The following is a 20,799-nucleotide window of genomic DNA, read 5'->3' on the forward strand; positions in this document are numbered from 1 at the left end:
AAACTCCATCACTGAATAAAACTTCTAGATTAAGAAAGTTGTACAAAACAGTGTTTTATTAACAAAAAAAAAACGCATGAGTAAATTTCGAAACCCCCACTCCTTACACCGGTTCGCTGACCTTCTCCTTGACCCACTCGACAAACTGCGACACCCTAGTATAAACACCGGGCACCTCGGCGCGAGCACAACCAATTCCGTACGACACCACTCCGACCTGGTAGTAGTAGAACTCGGTTCCATCGCGCTGCGGCAGCATCAACGGACCTCCGCTATCGCCCTGGCAAGAGTCCTTGCCGCCCTCCAGCACGCCTGCGCACATAACGGCATCGTCAAACTGTTTCGCCGAAAAGGACTTTCCGATCTTGGCGTAGAGTCCACGACAATCGTCGTTCGAGATGATTGGGATCTGGAGCTCCTGCAGCACGTTGGCCGATTTGCCACCCTCCTGGGTGCGGCCCCAGCCCGCAACGAACGGCGTGTAACCGATGAAGTTTCGCGTCCGGATGGGGTCGCTTAGTGGAAGGCAAATTGGACGAACGGCATCTAGAAGACGTGAAGGAACGTGATCGGTACTGCAGCTTGAAACAAAAGGCGAATCAGAACATACCATTGAACGCAACGTCTTCCCCGAGATAAAGAATGGCCATGTCGGAGTGTCCATCCTTCTTGTCATACTGAGGGTGAGTTTCAATCTGCGAAAAAAAAGCAAAATTAGCATCGATCATCGATCAGGTCACGAGTTCAACCAGCGACTTACCTTCACCACGGGGATATCGATGTGCTGAGTCTCCGTATCAGTCGAGGTGTCGTGTTCGCCCAATCGCACCGAGGAGCTATAAAACGAAATCACACAAGTTCAAGATTAATCGTGCACGATAATGAGGCTCCTCCAATAACTTACAGATCTTTGCGAATGCAGTGGGCTGCCGTCAAAATGTGTCGCTTGGTAATGAGCGATCCTCCGCACTTGAACGAAACTTCGCCCAGCGTGTTCTTGTACCCAATCAGGGCCATCCAAGGCCATCCGTGCAGCGCGGCAGGAACACCCCCGACGACGCGATTGTGCTCGACCTTGCTGAAGCCACACCCCTCGGCCGGCGTCGGCAGCGAGACGCTATCGGCGTTTTTCGACAGAGACGGTCCCTCGGTGGCTGGTGCCGGTGGTGGCGCAACCGTCGGCGGAGGGGTAGCCGGAGGTGCCTGCACATCCAGCGGACAGCACACATTCGGCTGAATGTAGTTACAGATGGCGTTCGACTGCTGGATGAACCGAACGTACTGGGGATCTTTCTGGCGCTGGAGGAACTCACCCAGCAGGGACGGACAGCTTCGCAAACCTACAATAAACGTGTCAACCCGTTAAGATCAAGCCAACAAATCGTGCAATAAAGTTACTTACTAATGCAGTACCCTTCCCTGCTGTCCGGACCGATACAATCTGCCTGGCGTGGACCTGCCGTGACCGGTGCCACTGTCGTCACCGGCCGAGGAGTTGTCGTGGTGGTGGTGGTGGTGGTTGTCGTCGTTGTCGACGTTGTGGTTGGCACCTCAATAAACGGCGAACTCGAACTCGGAAGCGGATCATACTGGACTCCGTCGGTGCAGCAGAGTACCGGATATCCAGCGAACACGCGGTTTCCGCAGCTTCGCTGGGACGCAACTAGAAAGTTGACCGTCTGGCGGGAACGATCATTCTGGTACAGTCGGACCAGCGAGGGGCAGTTTTGCAGGGATTGACACACCCCGATGGTGCCGTTGGGCGTGTAGCAGGACTGGGCTGAAGATTTAAGTTGTATTTCGTTAATCATCCTTGGAGATATTCGGTGATTTTGGCGTCTTTGGCAATCTCACGTTTGATGATATCATCAATTCAACTTCCTGCACTAAAACAAGTCATTAGCTAGAGGTATCTCATGGCTGATTGTAAATAACGCTAGAGAATTTAGTGTATAGATGTTAATTTTAACTGCAAATAGACAATCAACGCTGCACAGGTTTTGAATCACTTATTTTCAATCGTAAACTGAAAACCTTTCTTTTCACAGACCGTTAAATTTTGTGGTCAGAGAGCAAAATGACAACTTTCAAGGGGATTTGTTTTGTTTTTCCCAATTTATAACAAATCGGTATCCACATGTAAATGGTTTAAATTATGGGTTTTCTAATAGATATTTTTATACAATTAAACAGAATAACTATAACATAACCTTGCAGAATACAAATATCACCTTCCAATAATATTTGTTAATATTTGATGAAAACATGCAACTAAATTTTCATGGGATCCCATATACACAAATACAAACAAAATGAATTTTAGGAAGGCTAGAAAATTTCTTACAACAATAAGATATTTTTGAAAATTTATAAGCTTTTCTGTTTTAGGCCAAAAATATTACTCAAAATCTAAAATATTTAAGAGCTGTTTCATTATAACCTTTGTGCATTGGGTTTGTTATACAGAAAGCACCTTTTGAAAAATTGCACTACGTATGCATTATGAAAAGCGTTGGTGAATGTGATAATTTCGAGAAAATCTGGACATGGAATCAAACTGAGAAAGAACTGGACTGTGTTATCTGATTGTTGGATAATAACTTAGCAATACTGTGTTAATTTGCCCATGATTATTCTGTCGATTCAAAAATATAAATCTCAATTAAATTTTCAAAAGAATGTAAAATCTAACGCGACCTTTGTTAATCTATTTACAATTTTCTTAAAAACAAAACGTTATTGATTTGTCGTTAAGATGAACAACTTTTCTGTTTTCATAATCATAAAAACTTGTTTAGTAATTAATTAGGCTGGTACAAGTTTTTAGTTTTTGTTTTGGGTCCCCCTCAAAATTGGCCCGAAAAATCAGGGGCCAAAAATTTATTTGTTTCAAAAAAACTTCAAAATTTCAACGGAAATTTAATCAGATGAAAGTGATTTAAAATGCATTCTCCTGCATTTGAAATTATTTTTAGCATGTTTGGGTTGATTTAAACATCTTTTGAAAAGATTTTGATTTAAAAATCTTTTAAAAAGAAGAATGGGCGGATTTGGTCCAAGGATGTACACGAACGGGAGAAACTTTATTCGAAAGATCTCGCCGAGACATGAAAAAAAAGTCTTCATGACGAACTCTCTAAACCCCGGGGTTCAAAAGTTACAAGTTGTTAAAGTTTGAGTATTTTGGGTTAAAATGTACAAAAAATCTTATGAAACATGACTTCTCTAGTCTTGTAAAATCTTGAAACATGACTTCTCTTGTCTTTATACGTTTGAACCGTTTGTGCAATAGGCTTACCATAGAAACAAGTCGAAACTTGAAGAGTTTGAAAACGGATCCTACCCACTGCTTCAGTTAGTATAGAAGGCTACAGTGCATTGTTGTAACAACTTATTGAGATGTTCTGGGGCATCCAAAACTCCTTGGAGTTAAGACCGGTGGGTCTACCGCCGTAACAAGCAAGAGGTCAGTGATTTTTACCACTGATTATAACTGATTATAACTTGATTATAATGATTATAATGTTTGCAACATACTTAGTCCACAATCACTTGAATTTATTTGCGTTAGTTTTCCATGATATTTATTCAAAAAATTAATGTTATCAAACAAATGTCTAGTAGGGGAAATTCTCGTATGTTTGGCAGGTTAAACACTCGCACCTAACTCCATCCAATTTGCTGATTTTCACTGTTTAAACAACTAATTTTGCCTAACTTTTGATAGAAACTTGCTAACTCACTTCTTATTGAGCTATTTATTACTCGATTTCAGTTGAAAACGCATTTAATTAGCTTTAATTGAATGTCCAAGTTCTGACCTGCCAACATTAGAGGCACGCTGGAATTAGATGCTGTTCCCCTACACAAGTTTTCTTGAAAGTAAACAAAATTGAACTGAAATCTCAGCAAAATGACAAAATAAAACTACAGTCAATAAATGAATGAAAAACTACTTTAGACGAACATTAATATGCACAACAATATTTCCTTTCTGTTGATCTTCATCGTCATAAGTTCAAAATTTCTTCCTGACTAACTGTTCTTTTTAGGTATGTTTGCACAAATCTATCGCGTACAACCGGATCACGTTCGCAAGCCGCTTCAAGTTAAATGCCCCTCGGCGAGTCACTGGCTTTGGCACACAACACAAACACTCTTCCGCAAAAATCAGTCCAAAATACGCACGTAGCATAAAAGCAGCCCAATCAACACATAAAAGACATCAACTCGAATGATAAAGAAGCAACGAACCGGCTCCGGCGCCGCGAGTACGTCATCGAACACCACTACACACCAACACCAACAATTTAGTGGGCGATCGATCGCCGAAGCGCGGTCCACTGCACGCAGAACGAAAGCCGAAAATCTCCGATGTGCTTGACCTTCGGCGATTCAAGGATTTTGGTGTGATCTTGAATGGGACAGGTGAACTTGTTTTTGAGTCACCTTACGAACGAGTTGCCAAAGACACCACCAATCACTTTTTGTAGAGTTTCAGCTCTTCCTACCTTGGGGATGCACACTGTGCACGATCAGTGCAGCAAATATCACAAATTTAAGGATCCACATGACTGATTAGAGCAGTAGCCGATGCTTGGCTTAATACACTTCCTTAAAAAAAATCACTGCACACAACTATCAATACGACCGTTAAGATCTTCGTTCTAACCCGATCGAGTGTCGCGACGAGACTAAGCTGAACCCGTTCTTCCTATAACAATTTTAAGCAAAAACTATACAAGCACGTATGCAAAGTCGCGCGAATCGGAAACAAACAACTTTTCGCGCACCAATACAAACGATCAACGACCGGGGTGGGTTTGGCGAGGTTCGTGCTATCACGCGTCTTCGGGTGAAGTTCCTTCGAGCATCAGCTGGAAGTACATGTGCTAAGGGAAACGGCATCGCGGGAAGGTGTGAGTGATGACGAGCCGGTCGGAGGGACGACCGGCCAAGTTTATGACAGTGACACATCCTTTTACGTATAAGTGAGCAATCAACGAGAGTGATCAACGGGCGATCGTATAGCCGTGCGATCAAAGCTTGCTGCGGAATTTTACCCGCTGTTATTGATATTTAAAGTCTTCAAAAAACACGTAAACAGTGAAATTTTAGCAAATAGCATTCATGAATTTGGAAATTGAGAAGGAAGGTTTTTTTAATCTTCCACTGAGATCTATCAAAGTATTTCCAGGAAAATTTAATTTAACTTAGAATTGATTGAAGAGGCTTAAGGGAAAACATAGCTGGAGAAAAAAATCTCTTAGGACATTTTGGAATTTCGGGTAACATTCAGCAAACTTATGACCGTAAAGTAAGATTTCGTTATTGGTAACATGATTTTCCTTAAGTTACCAGAAAATGATTGGCACTCCGAAATTAAAACCCAAATATTTTTTCCAGGGCTGTGGAGTCGGAGTCGGCGCCGGAATCGTTTGAGTCGGGTCTTTTTGGGGACCTGGAGTTGGAGTCGGAGTCGGAGTCGTCAAAACTCTAATAGCTGGAGTCGAAGTCGTAGTCGGAGTCGGAGCCGGATTCGTAAATTTCTGATAGACCCGGAGCTGGAGTCGGAGTTGTCAAAAAATTTAATATAATTTACGAACTTATTTATTGTTCAATATTTGTTATAATTCAGGTTAATTCCCATTTTTTTATATTTTAAATTTATTTATTGAATTGCACTGCGTTGACATTTTTTTGTTTAATTTATTTTTTGGTTCAAGATATTTATCAGATACCATGATGTTTTCGAAGCATTTTTATTTTGGTTGGAAAACTCACTATCAGTATTTAACAAAAATAATTATGTTTTTAAAACATTATCAACTATTATTTCAATCTTCTACTTAAAACGCAACATGCTCATTTTGTATGTTAATAAAAATAAATCAAAGTGTCTGAAAACATTTCAAGCTGACAAATAATATCGAAAATAAGTTGCAACTAAATACAGTTAAACCGGCGCTCTTATGCCTCGCATATGTAACTTTGCATATACGAGTCATTGAATTTATTAGATATATCGATTACCCCAATGTTTACAATTTCTCTATAAAACTCTTAAAGTGTTCATCCTTAAATAATATCGTTGAACAAGTCTATTTCTTTTAAATGCCTTAAATCGGAGTCATTGATATAATTGAATTTATTTTTCAAATATTTGAATTTTCTCATGATTTGTATGTTTAAAGTGTGTACTGGGCTGGATCACACAATGTCCATGTACGTCTTCTCAAATAAATTCAAAAAAGCTTTTAAAAATAGTTACTTTGAAAATTGTTTATTTCTTAACCATGGCATCTTTGAAAGTTACTGCACACAAATTTCTCATTACTGAATTCAGTTAAATTTACTGAAATCTGCACTACTGAAATTTTCAGTAAATGAAAACTTGCTGAAAAAAAACAATTAAAAATTACTGTAGCTAGCTTATTAACTTAAAAAAATGAATGTAAATTTAAAATAGTTAAATGAATTGTTCCAATTTTTCAAACAACAAAATTCAAATTTACTCAGAAAATTGTTGTGCTGAAAATGCGTTTTTTATATTTAAAATACAGATTAGGTGTCGGAGTCGGAGCCGGAGTCAACAAATTTTGGAAAGCTGGAATCGGAGTCGGCTAGGGTTTGGTAGGCCAGAGTCGGAGCCGGAGTCAACAATTTGTGGAAAGCCGGAGCCGGAGTCAGAGTCGGCTTAACTCAGAAACCCGGAGTCGGAGTCGGAGTCGCTTGAAATATGACCCGACTCCGCAGCCCTGCTTTTGACAACATCATCCATAGTTACTAAGAAAACTACGACCCGATTTTAACTTGCTTAAGGGGTTACATACATGTAAATCGACAGAAAAGTCAGAGGCTGGTGTGAGCACAAACTTAATTTTATTTAAAATCTGTTTTCAGGGAATTAAAATATACATTTTCATCTATTATCAAAACAATTTTGAAGACATTTGGTTGTATCATTGCCGAGATATAGCTATTTGAAGTTAGCAGTTTAAAAAAACGGGTGCCACGATATCTCAACCCTGCCTTGACCAAATCGGATCAAAATTTTGGTGAAGACTCTTTAAATCAGTCTTGTGTGCATGACGAAGGCCGATTTTCAAAAAACTTATTTAAAAAAAAAAGATAAAAATATTTTTATGTTTTTCATACAAAAAGTTGTCAGTTTTTTTTATTTTTGTATTTTTTTAAAAAGCAAAATTTCAAAATCGGGCTTCGTCATGCACACGGGATAGTTCTTGAGAGTCTTCACCCCGATTTTCAGCCAATTTGGTCCATCCCATCTCGAGATATCGTGGCACCCGTAAATCAACTCGGTGTTTCGAGAAAAACGCTCAGAAAGTTTGACAGTCCGCTTTGCGCACGGCAAAATGTTGAGCTGAAAATCGTCTCTAACTCAGTTTAATCATGGAATATCTTCATGAAAGTTTCAGGAGTGATTGAAAATCATCATTTCAGTGGATTCAATAAATTTTCTGTAATATGAAATTTTGTGATTTTCTACATGTATGTAACCCCTGGAGCACCCGATTCGAGTGGTAGAAATGACAGTTCTCCCATAAGGAATACATTGTAGAAAAAAGCAAAAACTGCTCGAATGGAAATGCTCCATTGATTTAGCCCGTTCAGGGAACATGTTTTTTTAACACTGGAACGCCCAACGCATGTCCAACTTACACGGACGCCCAAGCCTCCCAAAAAAGTTGGAACGGTAACTTCAACACGCCCGTTCTCGGGCATAACTCAACCAATCGGGACGATTCTTGTTCCCAGTGATTTGTAAGAATGTCTAGATGATCCTAAAATTTTGCAGAACTTGATTTGAACAAATCTGTAATTTCTGCGACCGAAAACATCGTTCCAACTTTTTTTAAACGACTGCCTCCGCGGAATTTTTGGCGAATTTTTTTTTACACGCGAAAAAAAAAGTTGGAACGATGTTTTTGATCGCAAAAATTACAGATTTGATCAAATTAAGTTCTGCAAAGGTCTAGAATCATCTAGACATCCTAACAAATCACTGAAAAGAAGAATCATCTTGATTGGTTGAGTTATGCCCGAGAACCATTGAGTTGAAGTTACCGTGCCAACTTTTTTGGAGCCTTGGGCGTTGGAATGTTAATGTGGTTTTTTGTAAAAATCATTCAAAACCGCCTTTTACGGTCCACCTTAATTTGGATAGGACCGCGAAAATTACGGATCTTATTATTTTGGCCAAGGAACTATGCATCATTTGAACCAAATCGGAGGACTTTTGATCTGGTTTAACGTGAAAAGACTGTTTATTTGATTTAAATACAAGAAATACACTGCCGTTCTACGTATAATTGCCCCATGTTCAAAAAAGTGACTTTTTTTGATTAGGTCTTATAAACATATGAAAGCCAATAGCTTATAAAACCTTCAAAAAACTATATTTTTTGTGTTTTTCTTAAAGAAGACGACCAATTAAACCTAAAAATGTGAAAAAGTCAAAATCGTTCAAATATGAAATTGACAACTACACGTATTTTCCCATCACTTGAAACAGATAAGTATTTACAAAATCAGGTTACTACGCTGAAGGGCCAACTGATAAAGACTCATCAAGGAGACTCACTTAAGTATAGGGGGATTCGACGGAAAAAAGGAATCCTGAGCAATGATTAAGTGATTAAGTCTCATTCATCTTTACGGGCAATCAGAACTACGTCAGTCGCAGATTCCCTCTTTAATAAACTTCACGCGAGTCAGCTCAGTACAACAGAACTGCAAAAGCCGCCCGCCAACAAACGTAAATTATCAAAGTGGCGATTAGAACATACATCGATTAGCTCGCGGGGGTATAAATATTTACAATCTGTTATTTATTAAACACGAACCCAACCCATTGGTCGGGACCCACCCCCGGCTTACTGGCAGTCGAGATCACGATCCCGATTGAGAGGGCTGGGTGCTAAAATTGATTCCATAAGAGTAGTAATTAACTCTGGTTGTATGTCTTCATTACCTTACTAGTTCTGGATTGTCTTGGTGATTTGAATGTGGATCAGCAAAGTAAGAGTGCAAATTTGTTAACAACAAAAAATTTCGAAATAAAAGAGCTATCACATACATCACACGATATTGGGAAACGCGTAATGTACTCAATGTTTGAAAAATACGTCGCGACGTCATGATCAGATACTTACTGTAGATTTTATTGCTCTTTAATTGCGCACGAAACAAAAACAAATTAAAACCGTGAATATAAACCAACCAAAAGCTGAATTGTTGTGAATTACAACTACCTGGAGCAAAAACAACGTCACGAAAGATAAAAAAAACAAAATTCTTTATTTTAGATCCGTGAAAAAAGTGAAGTCATTCAGAATTAAAAGTACACAAGTAGCTCGCTGACAGTTCACTTGAAGTCTTTGATTTGTTCTAGACTGCAACAGAATTACTCATCCGCTCGGACATCACGACGTCGAGTTGACATCTTCCTCATTATACATTCAATTTCGATTGAATCCACGGTATGAACGCACCGACCTTGACGTACACACCTGGAAAGCCCGGTTTGGCACATTCGTAGCCGTACGAAACTATCCCGATTAAGTTGTAGTAGTAGTACTGACCGTTGGCCGCGAGCTGTAAAAACAAACGTATGAATCGGAAAAAAGAATCCTAGTTATTGAGTACCTCCAATAAATTTCAATGCTAGCTAGAACATTTCTACAAAGTGCTTGTCCCTTGACCATTGGTAATGAATTTTAGTTCGCTTTGCAAAAAGGTGTGAACTTCCACAACAATATTTCGTGCAATGCCTCCCTATTAGATGACATCAGCGCCCTCGGAAACTTCTTTCTCGCATTCATTAATTTATCAATCTCGCACGGTATTCATGATTCACGTGGAAAACTGCTTTGCATCTTTCCGAAGTAACTCTAGGCTGTCTGGTGTCGTCGGAACAGGGGCAGGGGGATTCCCCCGATTAATTTGCACCGTTCTCGCGATCGCTCCGGTTGACCTGTGCGGTGGCTTCCGGTATGTTGCTACTATTTTCCGCCTATTTAGGCACTGATTCACGCCAGATATGTTTCATTAAGGAAAACGGAATTCCCACTGAGGTTCGTTGATCTGTTATTAATTGTATGTTTTGTGTATGATTCCACATAACGGCAAAGGAAATAAATCGTTGTTGTACTCTCAACCAAAGCGTGAAAAAAAGGTTTCAGACGGCTTTTTCACAATTATCGAAGTTTTAAATAATAGTTGAATACCGTCATTTAAAACTATATGTTTTGTAAAACCGTTCGTAGATTATTGGATTAATCAGAACGGTTTTCAAATATCAATCTAACAAAGGTCTTTAAATGCCTATAAAATCGTCGTGATCACGCTATCTTGCCGCATCTCGATTTCGGACCAAGTTGAATTAAGAACTTCATTTTGTGCAACTTTCAATGTCTCGCTTTTTGGTCTTCATAGATCCACAAAATTCGCAAGTGCAAGTGTGACAACTTACCCAAAGGGCGATTTGCCACACGTGCATGCCCTCTACCATGCATTTTCAACTATAACTCGGGATAATTCACAGAACCCAAACAAAACGTGTTTTTTGTTCACATCGAATGCATTAGTTTTTGTTCATTGAAGGTCAAACATAAAAAAGCGACTTGCGACAAGAAGGCACGACGTCTAAATTTTGTACAAAAAGATTACCTCAAGTCAAGTCATATTAACAACTTCCGGACCTTGGACCAACTAACTCACCTGAGGCAACATCAACGGACCACCGCTGTCACCCTGGCAGGAATCCTTTCCGCCTTGGGGAAACCCGGCGCACAGCACCTTATCGTCAAACACCTGATCCGGGAAGTAGAGCTTATAGTTGAACGCACATTGATCCGTGGGCAGCACTATCACTTGCACCTCCTGCAGACGATTGGCCGTGGGTCCCCGGTACGAGGTCGTTCCCCAACCGGCCACAAACGGTGAGTAATAGGTTAGGTCACGCGAACGGATCGCCTCCTCGATCGGCAAACAGATCGGCTTGATCATGTCCGAGAGTGGTGCAGTCTGCTGCAGCCAGATCATAGCTATGTCGTTCTGTATGGTTTTCTCGTTATACTGCTCGTGGATAATTGTTTTTTCTACGTAGATATCAACGGGGTTGGCGCCGTCGTTCGTAGATGCGATATCGTACTCGCCCAGTCGTACAAAGTAGAGCAGATTCTGTATGCAATGGGCGGCTGTGACCACGTGTTTGGCGGTGATCAGGGTGCCACCGCATAGAAATTTTGGACCCGTCGTAAGGTCGAAGTTACTAGATCGATAGCCTAACGCGGCCATCCACGGCCAAGCGCCAAGTTGGGCGTCCATTCCGCCAACAACGCGGGCATGGGATGCGTTGGACATTCCGCAGCGGTCCAGCGAGTTGGTCGGAAGACGGTACTGCCCCGCCAGCGGAGCAAATGTTGTAGTTGTGATAGTGTTGATGGTACCTACGGTAGTACTGGATGGTGCACTCGAAAAGTAGAAAAATGATCCTGAGGTAGTTGGGGCAGTGGTAGTTGGAGCCGGTATTTGCGCTGAGAATCGTAGTGCAGGACAACAAACCTACAATCATTGCCATGTCGTGATGAATATTACTCAAAACTATTAAAAACCATCTCACCATTTGTAGGTCGCGATTTCCACAAAGACTTTGCTGGACATAACTCTCGATATTGGGGTCACGCACCTGCGAGTTTTGAACCAGCAAGCGGACAATGACATCACAGTTTACATACGAGATACAAATTCCGGTCTGTCCATCGGGAGTAAAACAGGCATCGTCTGCATGATTAATATGTGAGAAAGCATGAATAAACATTAGTTCGGAATCCCCGGATCATGAAGCGTAATGTAATATGAGCAAGCAGACAAGCACCTAGACTATCGAAACGTTTTCAAATTCACCAGTTGTCCGCGAGGATCGAGACAGGGACAACCGTTGGCCAACTGCCGGGGGTCAATGCTGGGAGTTGGCGACGGAACGGAAGTGCCAGTTGTGGTAGACGTCACCGTTGGTGGGCACGTGGGAGGAACCGGAGGGCAGCTCGTCGTCGTAGCAAATGTACTGGTTATCGCCGGAGGAGTTAGGGTGGACAGGAAGGTTGGGAATGTGGGCAAGGGTGAAATGCTGGACGCTGGTGTTACTGTAGGCAGTGAGGTTAATGTGACTCCAGGAATTGTGCTAGTGGCTATCGGAGGTGTGAACGTGACTGTTGGGAACAACGAGGACAACAGGGTTGACGTTATTGGAGGGACAGAAATGGTTTGAGTTGTTTGGGATATGGTACTTGTAGTACTACTTATTGGAGATGGAGTTGTACTAGTGAGTATTGGCTGAGTTATTGTCTGAGTATTTGGAGCTGTGGTCACGGTGATCGGAGTACCAGTTGGCAACGTAGTTTGGAATGTTGTCGAAGTCAAACTTGGAAAGGTCGTTGGAATGGTGCTGAACGTAACACTCTGCGTAGTACTGAACGTGGTACTTGTACTCGTCGGGGTGGGACTTCCAGTACTGAACGTAAGAGGTGGCGCCGTACCCATTGACTGTGTCGTCAATGGAGTGAACGTGAACGGAGACGTTGTCGTCCCAGTCGGGAAGGTATAACCGTTGGGAAGCGTTATAAACGGGAACGGGGTAGTTGTCTTCAACTGTAATGCACAATAATGTTTCCAATGTCCCAACTTGGCAATCCACGGAAACAGCAGCAACTTCCAACAAATTTCATCCAAAGCCATCACAAAAATACACTTCACTTCACGTTTTACGAATGGCACGACCGACAATCCCTAACTAACCACTAATCCAGCATAACACCTAATAAATACATCATTCACTAACAGTCTATTCTCATTTGTCATCACCGAACAATAAATGCTACAAAAACGGTCCAACACCCACGGCGAGAGTAAAAAGCCAATGTCAACTGCACCTATTTAATGCTGCCAACACGGATTGAGCGTGATGATTTGCACGCACCATTCAAACACATTCGGTCAAGTTTCAGTGAATGAATCTGCCCAAAAAGTTCAATGCCAAGCTCTAAACGTTTAACCAAAATTATTTGACCGTCAATCACTTTGATACACTTATTGACACTTTGAGTCTCACCGACGGACTAAATCAATTTGTAACTGAACAAAACACACATGATGGGTGATTACTAGAGCATAACACTGCGGTGATGTTGCAGCGAGATGTAAATAATATTACTAGGTGACAGTTTTTCCTCGTTGCAACTATTGTACTGAGCGCAGAAGTTCATGGTCACTGGATTTTTTTATAATTAAACATAACTCAATAGGTTACACTTACTTTGCCCTATGACAGATCCTATTCGTAACAGGATCACACCAATCAGTAATGATACCATTCTGTTAAAAAATCCGAAAACTTTTCCGCACAGTTTTGGATGCCAGCACACTATCCAGAGATCCTAATACCTACTTTCCTCGAATCTAACTGAGGCCACTTTTGGAGGTGAAACTTCCGACTAGTGCGGATTTTTGCGAATACAATAACTCTATAGGGGCAAATTGTGCGCTTTTTATCGCGGAACAACATTATTAAATTATCGCGCGAAAACGAGGGGTAAACGAATGGTTGACATGCATACTTGTCTCTTTGATTAAGAATAAACTTATTATATGTTGAATTTCAATTTTTGTTCTAGAACAAACTATGAACCATTGATCGTAACGCTTGTTTAGTGCGTATTCCAGATATTTTACCTACACAAAACCGTCCATTTCCAAGCGAAACATACTTGGGGATACCGTGGAGAATTTCCCTTATCCCCTTAAAAAGTGCACATTTCATTTCATTACGCCTTTTTCTACGAGACTATCTGCCGTAAGTTTGTTACAATTTAATTTAAAAATTATAAGCAGCCTTTGTATTTATCAAGGAGGTTTGTGATTAAATAAACGGGTCCACAAAATTTTCAATAGTTGTATGAGCACACAGATAAACCTTTCTTAACTGTTTTAAGGGCATCAATGTGTTTTAATGTGTTTTTTGTGGGTTCGTTAAAAAAAATTGAGTGCCTACCTTCAAAAATGATGAAATAACTCTTTGACGCAAATCGACCGACGTTTTACTTCCCCATCCGATAGAATGCCAGGAGGATAAGGCGCGAATCGAACCCGCGCTCCATAGCAATCGGCTATTAGGGATCGGCAGCCGAAGCCGCTAACCACCGCGCCACGAGGCCCTCCCCCACGAAAACAGCATGATTCGAAAAAAAGTTCTCCGATCGGGCTCCAAATGTTTGTGGGGGTTCATTGGCCGAAATAATTAGACCCGTATTTTTTTATTTTATCTTTTTTTTTGTTTGGTCGAATTTAGCAAAAACCACATTTTCCAAAAAATCATAACTCCACACCTTGTCAACCGATTTTAGCTGTCTTGAGCGCAAACGAAAAAGTATTAGACAGGCTTTTTAGGAAAAATAGTAAAAAGTTTCAAATATCTAGCCTAACATTCGGAAAGTTCAAATGAAAACAAAAAAATGCTCTTTTGAAAGTCTCGGGATTCCTTGGAAAATTTTACATCACAGATAAAAAAAAGGTGAAGTTTTGTTTTCAATATTCCGAGATACGATTTTTTGATAAGAAAAACGCAAAAAAAGGAAAATGTCTAAAACGGAAAAAATCGACTTTTTACACTAAAACTGTGATAACTTTAAAAATTTCAGCGATGACCTATACATGTTAGGTTACCAAAATTTTCGTAATTGAAAATACGCAATTTTTGGTATCCAAACATGTGTAGGTCATCGCTGAAATTTTAAAGTTATCACAGTTTTAGTGAAAAAAGTCGATTTTTTGCCGAGTTTTTCATTCTACCTTTTTTGCGCGCGGCGCGTCGAAAAACCCAGTTTTTATTTTGAATTTTTTTTATTTGTTATGTGAAATTTTCCAAGGAATCTGAAAAAATATTTTCAAGCATAGGTTCTTTGGTCCCAAGACCTTCAAAAGAGCTTTTTAAGTTTTCATTTGACCTTTTCAAATGTTAGGCTAGATATTTGAAACCTTTAACTATTTTTTTCTTAAAACCCAGTCTAATACCCTTTCGTTTGTGCTCAAGACAGTTAACATCGGTTGAAATGATGCGGAGTTATGATTTTTTGAAAAATGAGGTTTTTACCAAAATCGACGAAAATTGCCATTTTTCGGACCACCCAAACACGGCGTAGGTCACCCTAATGGCCAAACAAAAAATACAGATCTAATTATTTCGGCCAAAGAATCCCAGGAAAAATTTGGAGCTTGATCGGAGAACTTTTTTTGGATCAAGCTGTTTTCGTGGGGAATCGCTGTATATACTTATATTATTATCTTACACCCAGAACTGGACATCGGCACACGAGAGGATAAAGAGCACGATTCGGTAGTAAAATGGTACTGTGTGCGGACTGAGAGGATAAATCCCGAAATTACCGAGAGTACTTTACTCATGGGTTCATCTTCAAAAAAAAATCATCTATCAAAAAAAAAAGTACTGGTACCGAGACTCGAACCCAAGACCTTCGGCATATTGAACCGTGCCTTTGCCGGTTCGGTGACTAAGTGGCGGTCATTTGTCCATATAAGCCACTCAATAGGATGAACTGTTCCAATGAACGAATGAACACGCGAGAGGACTATACTCTCGCAAAATGGCACTTTCCTCACGTTTGTTTTCGTGAGGACTATCCCCTCGTTCTTTAACTTTGGGTGTCACAGATGAGCAATTCTCTGAGTTTTCGGTCATTCGATTTTTTTTTGTATTTTTTAATCCGGCTGAAACTTTTTTGGTGCCTTCGGTAAGCCCAAAGAAGCCAATTTGCATCATTAGTTTGTCCATATAATTTTCCATACAAATTTGGCAGCTGTCCATACAAAAATGATATGTTAAAATTCAAAAATCTGTATCTTTTGAAGGAATTTTTTGATCGAGTTGGTGTCTTCGACAAAGTTGTAGGTATGGATATGGACTACACTGAAAAAAATGCTACACGGTAAAAAAAATTTGGTGATTTTTTATTTAACTTTTTGTCACTAAAACATGATTTGCAAAAAAACACTATTTTTAATTTTTTTTTATTTTTTGATATGTTTTAGAGGACATAAAATGCCAACTTTTCAGAAATTTCCAGAATGGGCAAAAAATCTTTGACCGAGTTATGATTTTTTGAATCAATACTGATTTTTTCAAAAAATCGAAATATCGGTCGCAACAATTTTTCAACTTCATTTTTCGATGTAAAATCGAATTTGCAATCAAAAAGTACTTTAGTGAATTTTTGATAAAGTGCACCGTTTTCAAGTTATAGCCATTTTTAGGTAACTTTTTTGAAAATTGTCGCAGTTTTTCATTTTTTATAATTAGTGCCCATGTTTGCCCACCTTTGAAAAAAATATTTTTGAAAAGCTGAGAAAATTCTCTATATTTTGCTTTATTGAATTTTGTTGATGCGACCCAGAGTTGCTGAGATATTGCTATGCAAAGGCTAAAAAACAGGAAAATTGATGTTTTCTAAGTCTCACCCAAACAACCCAACATTTTCTAATGTCGATATCTCAGCAACTATAGGTCCGATTTACAATGTTAAAACATGAAACATTCGTGAAATTTTCCGATCTTTTCGAAAAAAATATTTTCAAAAATTTAAAATCAAGACTAACATTTCAAATGGGCGTAATATTGAATGTTTGGCCCGTTTAAAATGTTAGTCTTGATTTTGGTCAATTGGGTCAATTGGCAATTTGGTCCTCCCAGTCTCGAGATAATGTGGCACCCGTTTTTTCAAACTGTCTACAATAAATACTGAACTCGTATTAAAATTAGATTTTTTAATTTACATTTTATTAGATTGGACAACAACTAAATGTTAATTCTAATGAATGTATTACTCGGATTAACGGTCCATTCAAACTTGTTTTTTCCTCCCTCTCCATTCATGAGCCAGTGGGTTATTCCCCCTGTCCCGCACGCAGCCATTCTGCCACACTGAACCGCTATTGTACCCACTTGCACTCTACCCTTAGACATCTGCTAGATGGTGTCACTAACTATCTCGGCTGGTCAGTTCTAAAAGATGTACACAACATTCTGCTGAGGGATTTTGCTCCTTTTATTTGTTTAGTTTTATTGATATTATCTGCCCAGAAAACCCTGCACAGTTTGTCGTTCGCGGTCGAGGAGCCCCACCTTCGAGTGTTGCACCTGTTGCGTTGAGCCCCAAGTGTCCCCGTGTCCCCGCAATGTCCCGTTATAACCAGTCGAACCCTGGCAGCTATGCCCAAACGTACAAGCTCGTCGTAGTAGGAGGAGGAGGTGTCGGAAAGTCCGCAATCACCATACAGTTCATACAGGTATTTTTAGCTGAAATTTTGTTTGTTTAATTGTTACACTGCCGCCCTGATCGGATCCCGAGGGGAGAACGGGGCAAACGGGAACATTCCAGCCTAAACAGCTGACATCTGGCAATGGCTGTTCGGCTGGGGAGCGTACGGATCTCATAAAACACCCATCACCGACCTCGTCATCGTACTCGTCATCGTCATCGTCGTCGCCTTCGCCGACTCACGTTGAGTGGATCTCGCTCAAGAAGCAGGTCTAGATCGATCTTGGCCTCACCCTCCTCGTATCGCGCGCGCTCTCACAATGATCGAGTATAATGCAAATTCATTCATTTCATTAACGTTTTCTCGATTCGATATTGAACGCGCAAGAAAAGCGGCGACGATCGCCCACATAATTCTTGGTCGTGGACACGGTTTCGTCACCCGCGACTTTTGTAGGGTGGATAGATCAAGCTTCAAGCGGAATGGATAATCATACGAAGTAGTGCCCAAAAATGATGCAGTTACCCTTCTTGGTGTGTATACCTGCTGTATGGTGTTCGGTGCCAATTTTGTGTGGAAAAGAAAACAATTTTGTATTTCTTTTCGTTTGTTCTAGCTCCCAACAAAATCAACAGCACACACACACTCACCAAAGCGATTGCGATGATATGCTTGGTGGCAAACTTTTTGGCGCTCCTGTTGCTTCTGTAGTGGTCAGTTTAGTCATAGCGATTTATTTAGAAGGACGTTCACGAAGCATATGCATTTTATTTATACCACCGCGGTTGTTGGTTCTAATAAGAAACTCAAGTGGGGTGGGAAGCCATCTGCATTTTTTTTATTGGCATCTCTGTAGTGGTTTCTGCTGCTCGAGATCTTCCATCTGTCTTGTTTTGCTTAATGTTGCTCTTATCACTTGGATAGAATAAACAATCTTGATCCGTTAATATCAACTGTAAACATACATGATTTGTATCGCGATGTTGTTGCAATGGAAAATTTCAATTTTTTGTGTTCGATTAAGCTAGCATATTATATAAGAAGAAGCTCTCTCCTACGGGATTTTTGCTGTAAACAACTATGGAATGTATTTCATTTAATTGGACATTTGTTTCAGAGCTACTTCGTCACCGACTATGACCCCACTATCGAAGATTCCTACACCAAGCAATGTGTCATTGACGATGTGCCAGCAAAACTGGACAGTAAGTCCCCTAAAACGATGTTTTTCAAGTACCTAATTGATTTAACTCTTTCACTCCTCCGCATTCCACCAGTTTTGGACACTGCCGGCCAGGAAGAATTCAGCGCCATGCGGGAGCAGTACATGCGGTCCGGCGAGGGATTCCTGCTGGTGTTTGCCGTAACGGATCATGCCAGCTTCGACGAGATGTACAAGTTTCACAAGCAAATTCTGCGCGTCAAGGACCGCGACGAGTTCCCGATGCTGATGGTGGGCAACAAATCCGACCTGGACCACCAACGGGTCGTATCGTTGGATGAAGCCCAACAGCTCAGCCGACAGTTAAAGATTCCGTACATCGAATGCAGTGCCAAGCTGAGAATCAACGTAGATCAGGCGTTCCACGAATTGGTTCGCGTCGTCAGGAAGTTTCAGCTGTCCGAGAGGCCTCTGATAGACGAGAAGGGCAAACGAAAGGGCGGAAAGAAGAAATGCTGCATTTTATAATGCACCAAAAACCGATCCCATCCAAACGCACAACTCGTTTCGTATTTGAATGCACACAGCCAATAAGAGCAAGTCTTACTTTTTGGTGGCTTCGAAAGAAACTTTCGAAGAATTTTATCGTACTACATATATTTATGGTTTTATTCAGAAATGGTTTTGATAAAAAAAGACCAAAGGCACAATCACAAAAGAAAAGAAATTAATTCACCAAACATCATATCGCCTGCACTGTCAGACCCACGAGAAAATGGAAAATTGGATCCCAACGTGCCATATAAGTTTGCAAGTATCAGTTTTGACAAAGGGAATATTGAACAAGTATGTGCCTAATTGATATTAAATATCATCCGTCATATTCGACGTTGCAGCCAGTGACCAACCCAGGGACGAAATCGAACGAAGATGGCGGCCGCAAACAAGCATTTCAGTTTAACCTGTGTTCCAAATGTAGTTAAAGGGAAGTATCTGTAATGCTCCTCAAAACAATTATTTGACTCTCGAGATTTCAGAGCAGTTATATTTTTAACAACACGTATCATTAAATAAAATTTAATATATTAAAAAAAATATTTTGAAACAGAAAAAACATATTATATTTACCACTACTTATGTGTAAAATAAGACTCGTACTAAAGGTAGCTGAATGTTACATTATATGCTTTATCAAAGCGGAATATGCCGAACAAAAAAACACAATATTTATACATGTTTACACGAGCGATTACAATAATAACGAACAATACGAATCCGTTGCTAATAACAAAACTAATTTTAACTGCAACCATTTGCAATTGGTGTATCAGCGTAAAAAATATAAGGCCGTAAATATTAATCAAAGATAATAAACTGTTTGCAATTGAGTGCGATGCATCGTCATTAACCAAAATAACTAGCTTTAAATGTGCTTGAACTGTTCAAAAAAGATAACAACAATGTTTATCCAAAATTTAAGCAAAAAAAAAACAATAAACAATATAAACCAAAAGAAAAAAAGTTTGGAACCGGTGCTAAATTTGATCATAATACAAATTGGTTTTCTGAAGAAAAAAAAAGTTTGATTTGAATGAAGATTCTACATGCAAAAACCACCTGTTTTGTCTGAACATAAAACAACAATTTTAGAAATAAATGTTTAAAACTATTGACCGACTAAATACTGTTTTATTCCCATATTGTTTTGGTCACCGAGAACTGATGTTAATTTAATCTAATCGGTATTTATCGGTGAAATCTGACGCAAATTTTAGAAGAAAGATAATGAAATTTTAGGTGGATAGGTCGACTAGGAGTCATAGAAGAAGATATAAAGGACGGAAACTAAGTCAGCGAAGGGCCATTTGAGGAAGTATGTGTGTGTGTCCACCTAAAATTTCATTATCTTTCTTCTAAAATTTGCGTCAGATTTCACCGATAAATACAGATTAGATTAAATTAACAAAAACTGTTTTGTTCGCCCCAAACGTGTCCTCAACAGCAGAATCTTCAGTCCTTTCAAAAAGATTCCAAATTTGTTTTTATTGAGCAGAGCCGAAATTTTCACAAAAGTTTCACTTTTTAACATTAAGAATCCGTAGAGGTCACCTATAAATCACGTAGATATTTTGTGTTTTTTTAGGGGAAGGTGTGGTGGCGATTGTCTACGCTCCATACAAAAAAGTTTCTTTTGTATGGACAATTGTCCACGAGGGGGGTTTGAGATTTCCAGTGTTCCAGTGATAATGGAGTTTGCTCGTAAACATTGCGAGTTATCGCGA

General features: G+C 39.9%; 5 protein-coding genes across 5 annotated transcripts in view; 1 reads left to right on the top strand and 4 right to left on the bottom strand.

Moving 5' to 3' along the window:
- Nucleotides 1–20,799, bottom strand: part of LOC120422046 (3-oxoacyl-[acyl-carrier-protein] synthase, mitochondrial) — a 147,648-nt gene that overhangs the window by 110,248 nt on the left and 16,601 nt on the right. The gene's annotated exons all lie outside the window — the stretch shown is intronic.
- Nucleotides 30–4,695, bottom strand: LOC120422036 (venom serine protease Bi-VSP). Its single transcript, XM_039585365.2, has 6 exons — nucleotides 4,512–4,695; nucleotides 1,403–1,780; nucleotides 905–1,340; nucleotides 761–836; nucleotides 611–695; nucleotides 30–546 (listed from the first exon to the last, which is right to left on the bottom strand). The coding sequence occupies exons 1-6, from the start codon at nucleotides 4,570–4,572 to the stop codon at nucleotides 104–106; spliced, it is 1,479 nt and encodes a 492-aa protein (XP_039441299.1). The 5' UTR covers nucleotides 4,573–4,695; the 3' UTR covers nucleotides 30–103.
- LOC120422053 (venom protease-like) lies at nucleotides 8,913–11,845 on the bottom strand. The gene is made up of 3 exons (XM_039585389.2): nucleotides 11,648–11,845; nucleotides 10,744–11,589; nucleotides 8,913–9,618 (listed from the first exon to the last, which is right to left on the bottom strand). Exons 1-3 carry the CDS (start codon nucleotides 11,843–11,845, stop codon nucleotides 9,475–9,477), a joined length of 1,188 nt encoding a protein of 395 aa, XP_039441323.2. The 3' UTR covers nucleotides 8,913–9,474.
- Nucleotides 11,678–12,885, bottom strand: LOC120421510 (mucin-2). Its single transcript, XM_039584732.2, has 3 exons — nucleotides 12,862–12,885; nucleotides 11,903–12,813; nucleotides 11,678–11,808 (listed from the first exon to the last, which is right to left on the bottom strand). Exons 1-2 carry the CDS (start codon nucleotides 12,883–12,885, stop codon nucleotides 11,908–11,910), a joined length of 930 nt encoding a protein of 309 aa, XP_039440666.1. The 3' UTR covers nucleotides 11,678–11,808; nucleotides 11,903–11,907.
- Nucleotides 17,070–20,199, top strand: LOC120422068 (ras-like protein 2). The gene is made up of 3 exons (XM_039585415.2): nucleotides 17,070–17,382; nucleotides 18,473–18,560; nucleotides 18,633–20,199. The coding sequence occupies exons 1-3, from the start codon at nucleotides 17,272–17,274 to the stop codon at nucleotides 19,043–19,045; spliced, it is 612 nt and encodes a 203-aa protein (XP_039441349.1). The 5' UTR covers nucleotides 17,070–17,271; the 3' UTR covers nucleotides 19,046–20,199.

This window comes from Culex pipiens, chromosome 3 (assembly GCF_016801865.2).
Source record: "Culex pipiens pallens isolate TS chromosome 3, TS_CPP_V2, whole genome shotgun sequence".
Taxonomy (NCBI): Eukaryota; Metazoa; Arthropoda; class Insecta; order Diptera; family Culicidae; genus Culex; species Culex pipiens.

Excerpts from the sequence above, each read along its gene's own strand:
- LOC120422036 (XM_039585365.2), bottom strand. The coding sequence starts at position 4,572 with ATGTGGATCCTTAAATTTGTGATATTTGCTGCACTGATCGTGCACAGT. Across the intron at positions 1,341-1,402 it reads CAGGGAAGGGTACTGCATTA|GTTTGCGAAGCTGTCCGTCC; the intron begins GTAAGTAACTTT and ends CGTTTATTGTAG. Across the intron at positions 696-760 it reads TCGATATCCCCGTGGTGAAG|ATTGAAACTCACCCTCAGTA; the intron begins GTAAGTCGCTGG and ends TTTTTTTCGCAG.
- LOC120421510 (XM_039584732.2), bottom strand. The coding sequence starts at position 12,885 with ATGACAAATGAGAATAGACTGTTA. Across the intron at positions 12,814-12,861 it reads CAAATGAGAATAGACTGTTA|GGATTGTCGGTCGTGCCATT; the intron begins GTGAATGATGTA and ends GTGGTTAGTTAG.
- LOC120422068 (XM_039585415.2), top strand. The coding sequence starts at position 17,272 with ATGTCCCGTTATAACCAGTCGAACCCTGGCAGCTATGCCCAAACGTAC. Across the intron at positions 17,383-18,472 it reads TCACCATACAGTTCATACAG|AGCTACTTCGTCACCGACTA; the intron begins GTATTTTTAGCT and ends CATTTGTTTCAG. Across the intron at positions 18,561-18,632 it reads TGTGCCAGCAAAACTGGACA|TTTTGGACACTGCCGGCCAG; the intron begins GTAAGTCCCCTA and ends GCATTCCACCAG.
- LOC120422053 (XM_039585389.2), bottom strand. The coding sequence starts at position 11,845 with ATGTTTATTCATGCTTTCTCACATATTAATCATGCAGACGATGCCTGT. Across the intron at positions 11,590-11,647 it reads GAAATCGCGACCTACAAATG|GTTTGTTGTCCTGCACTACG; the intron begins GTGAGATGGTTT and ends CAATGATTGTAG. Across the intron at positions 9,619-10,743 it reads GTCCGTTGATGTTGCCTCAG|CTCGCGGCCAACGGTCAGTA; the intron begins GTGAGTTAGTTG and ends TTGTTTTTACAG.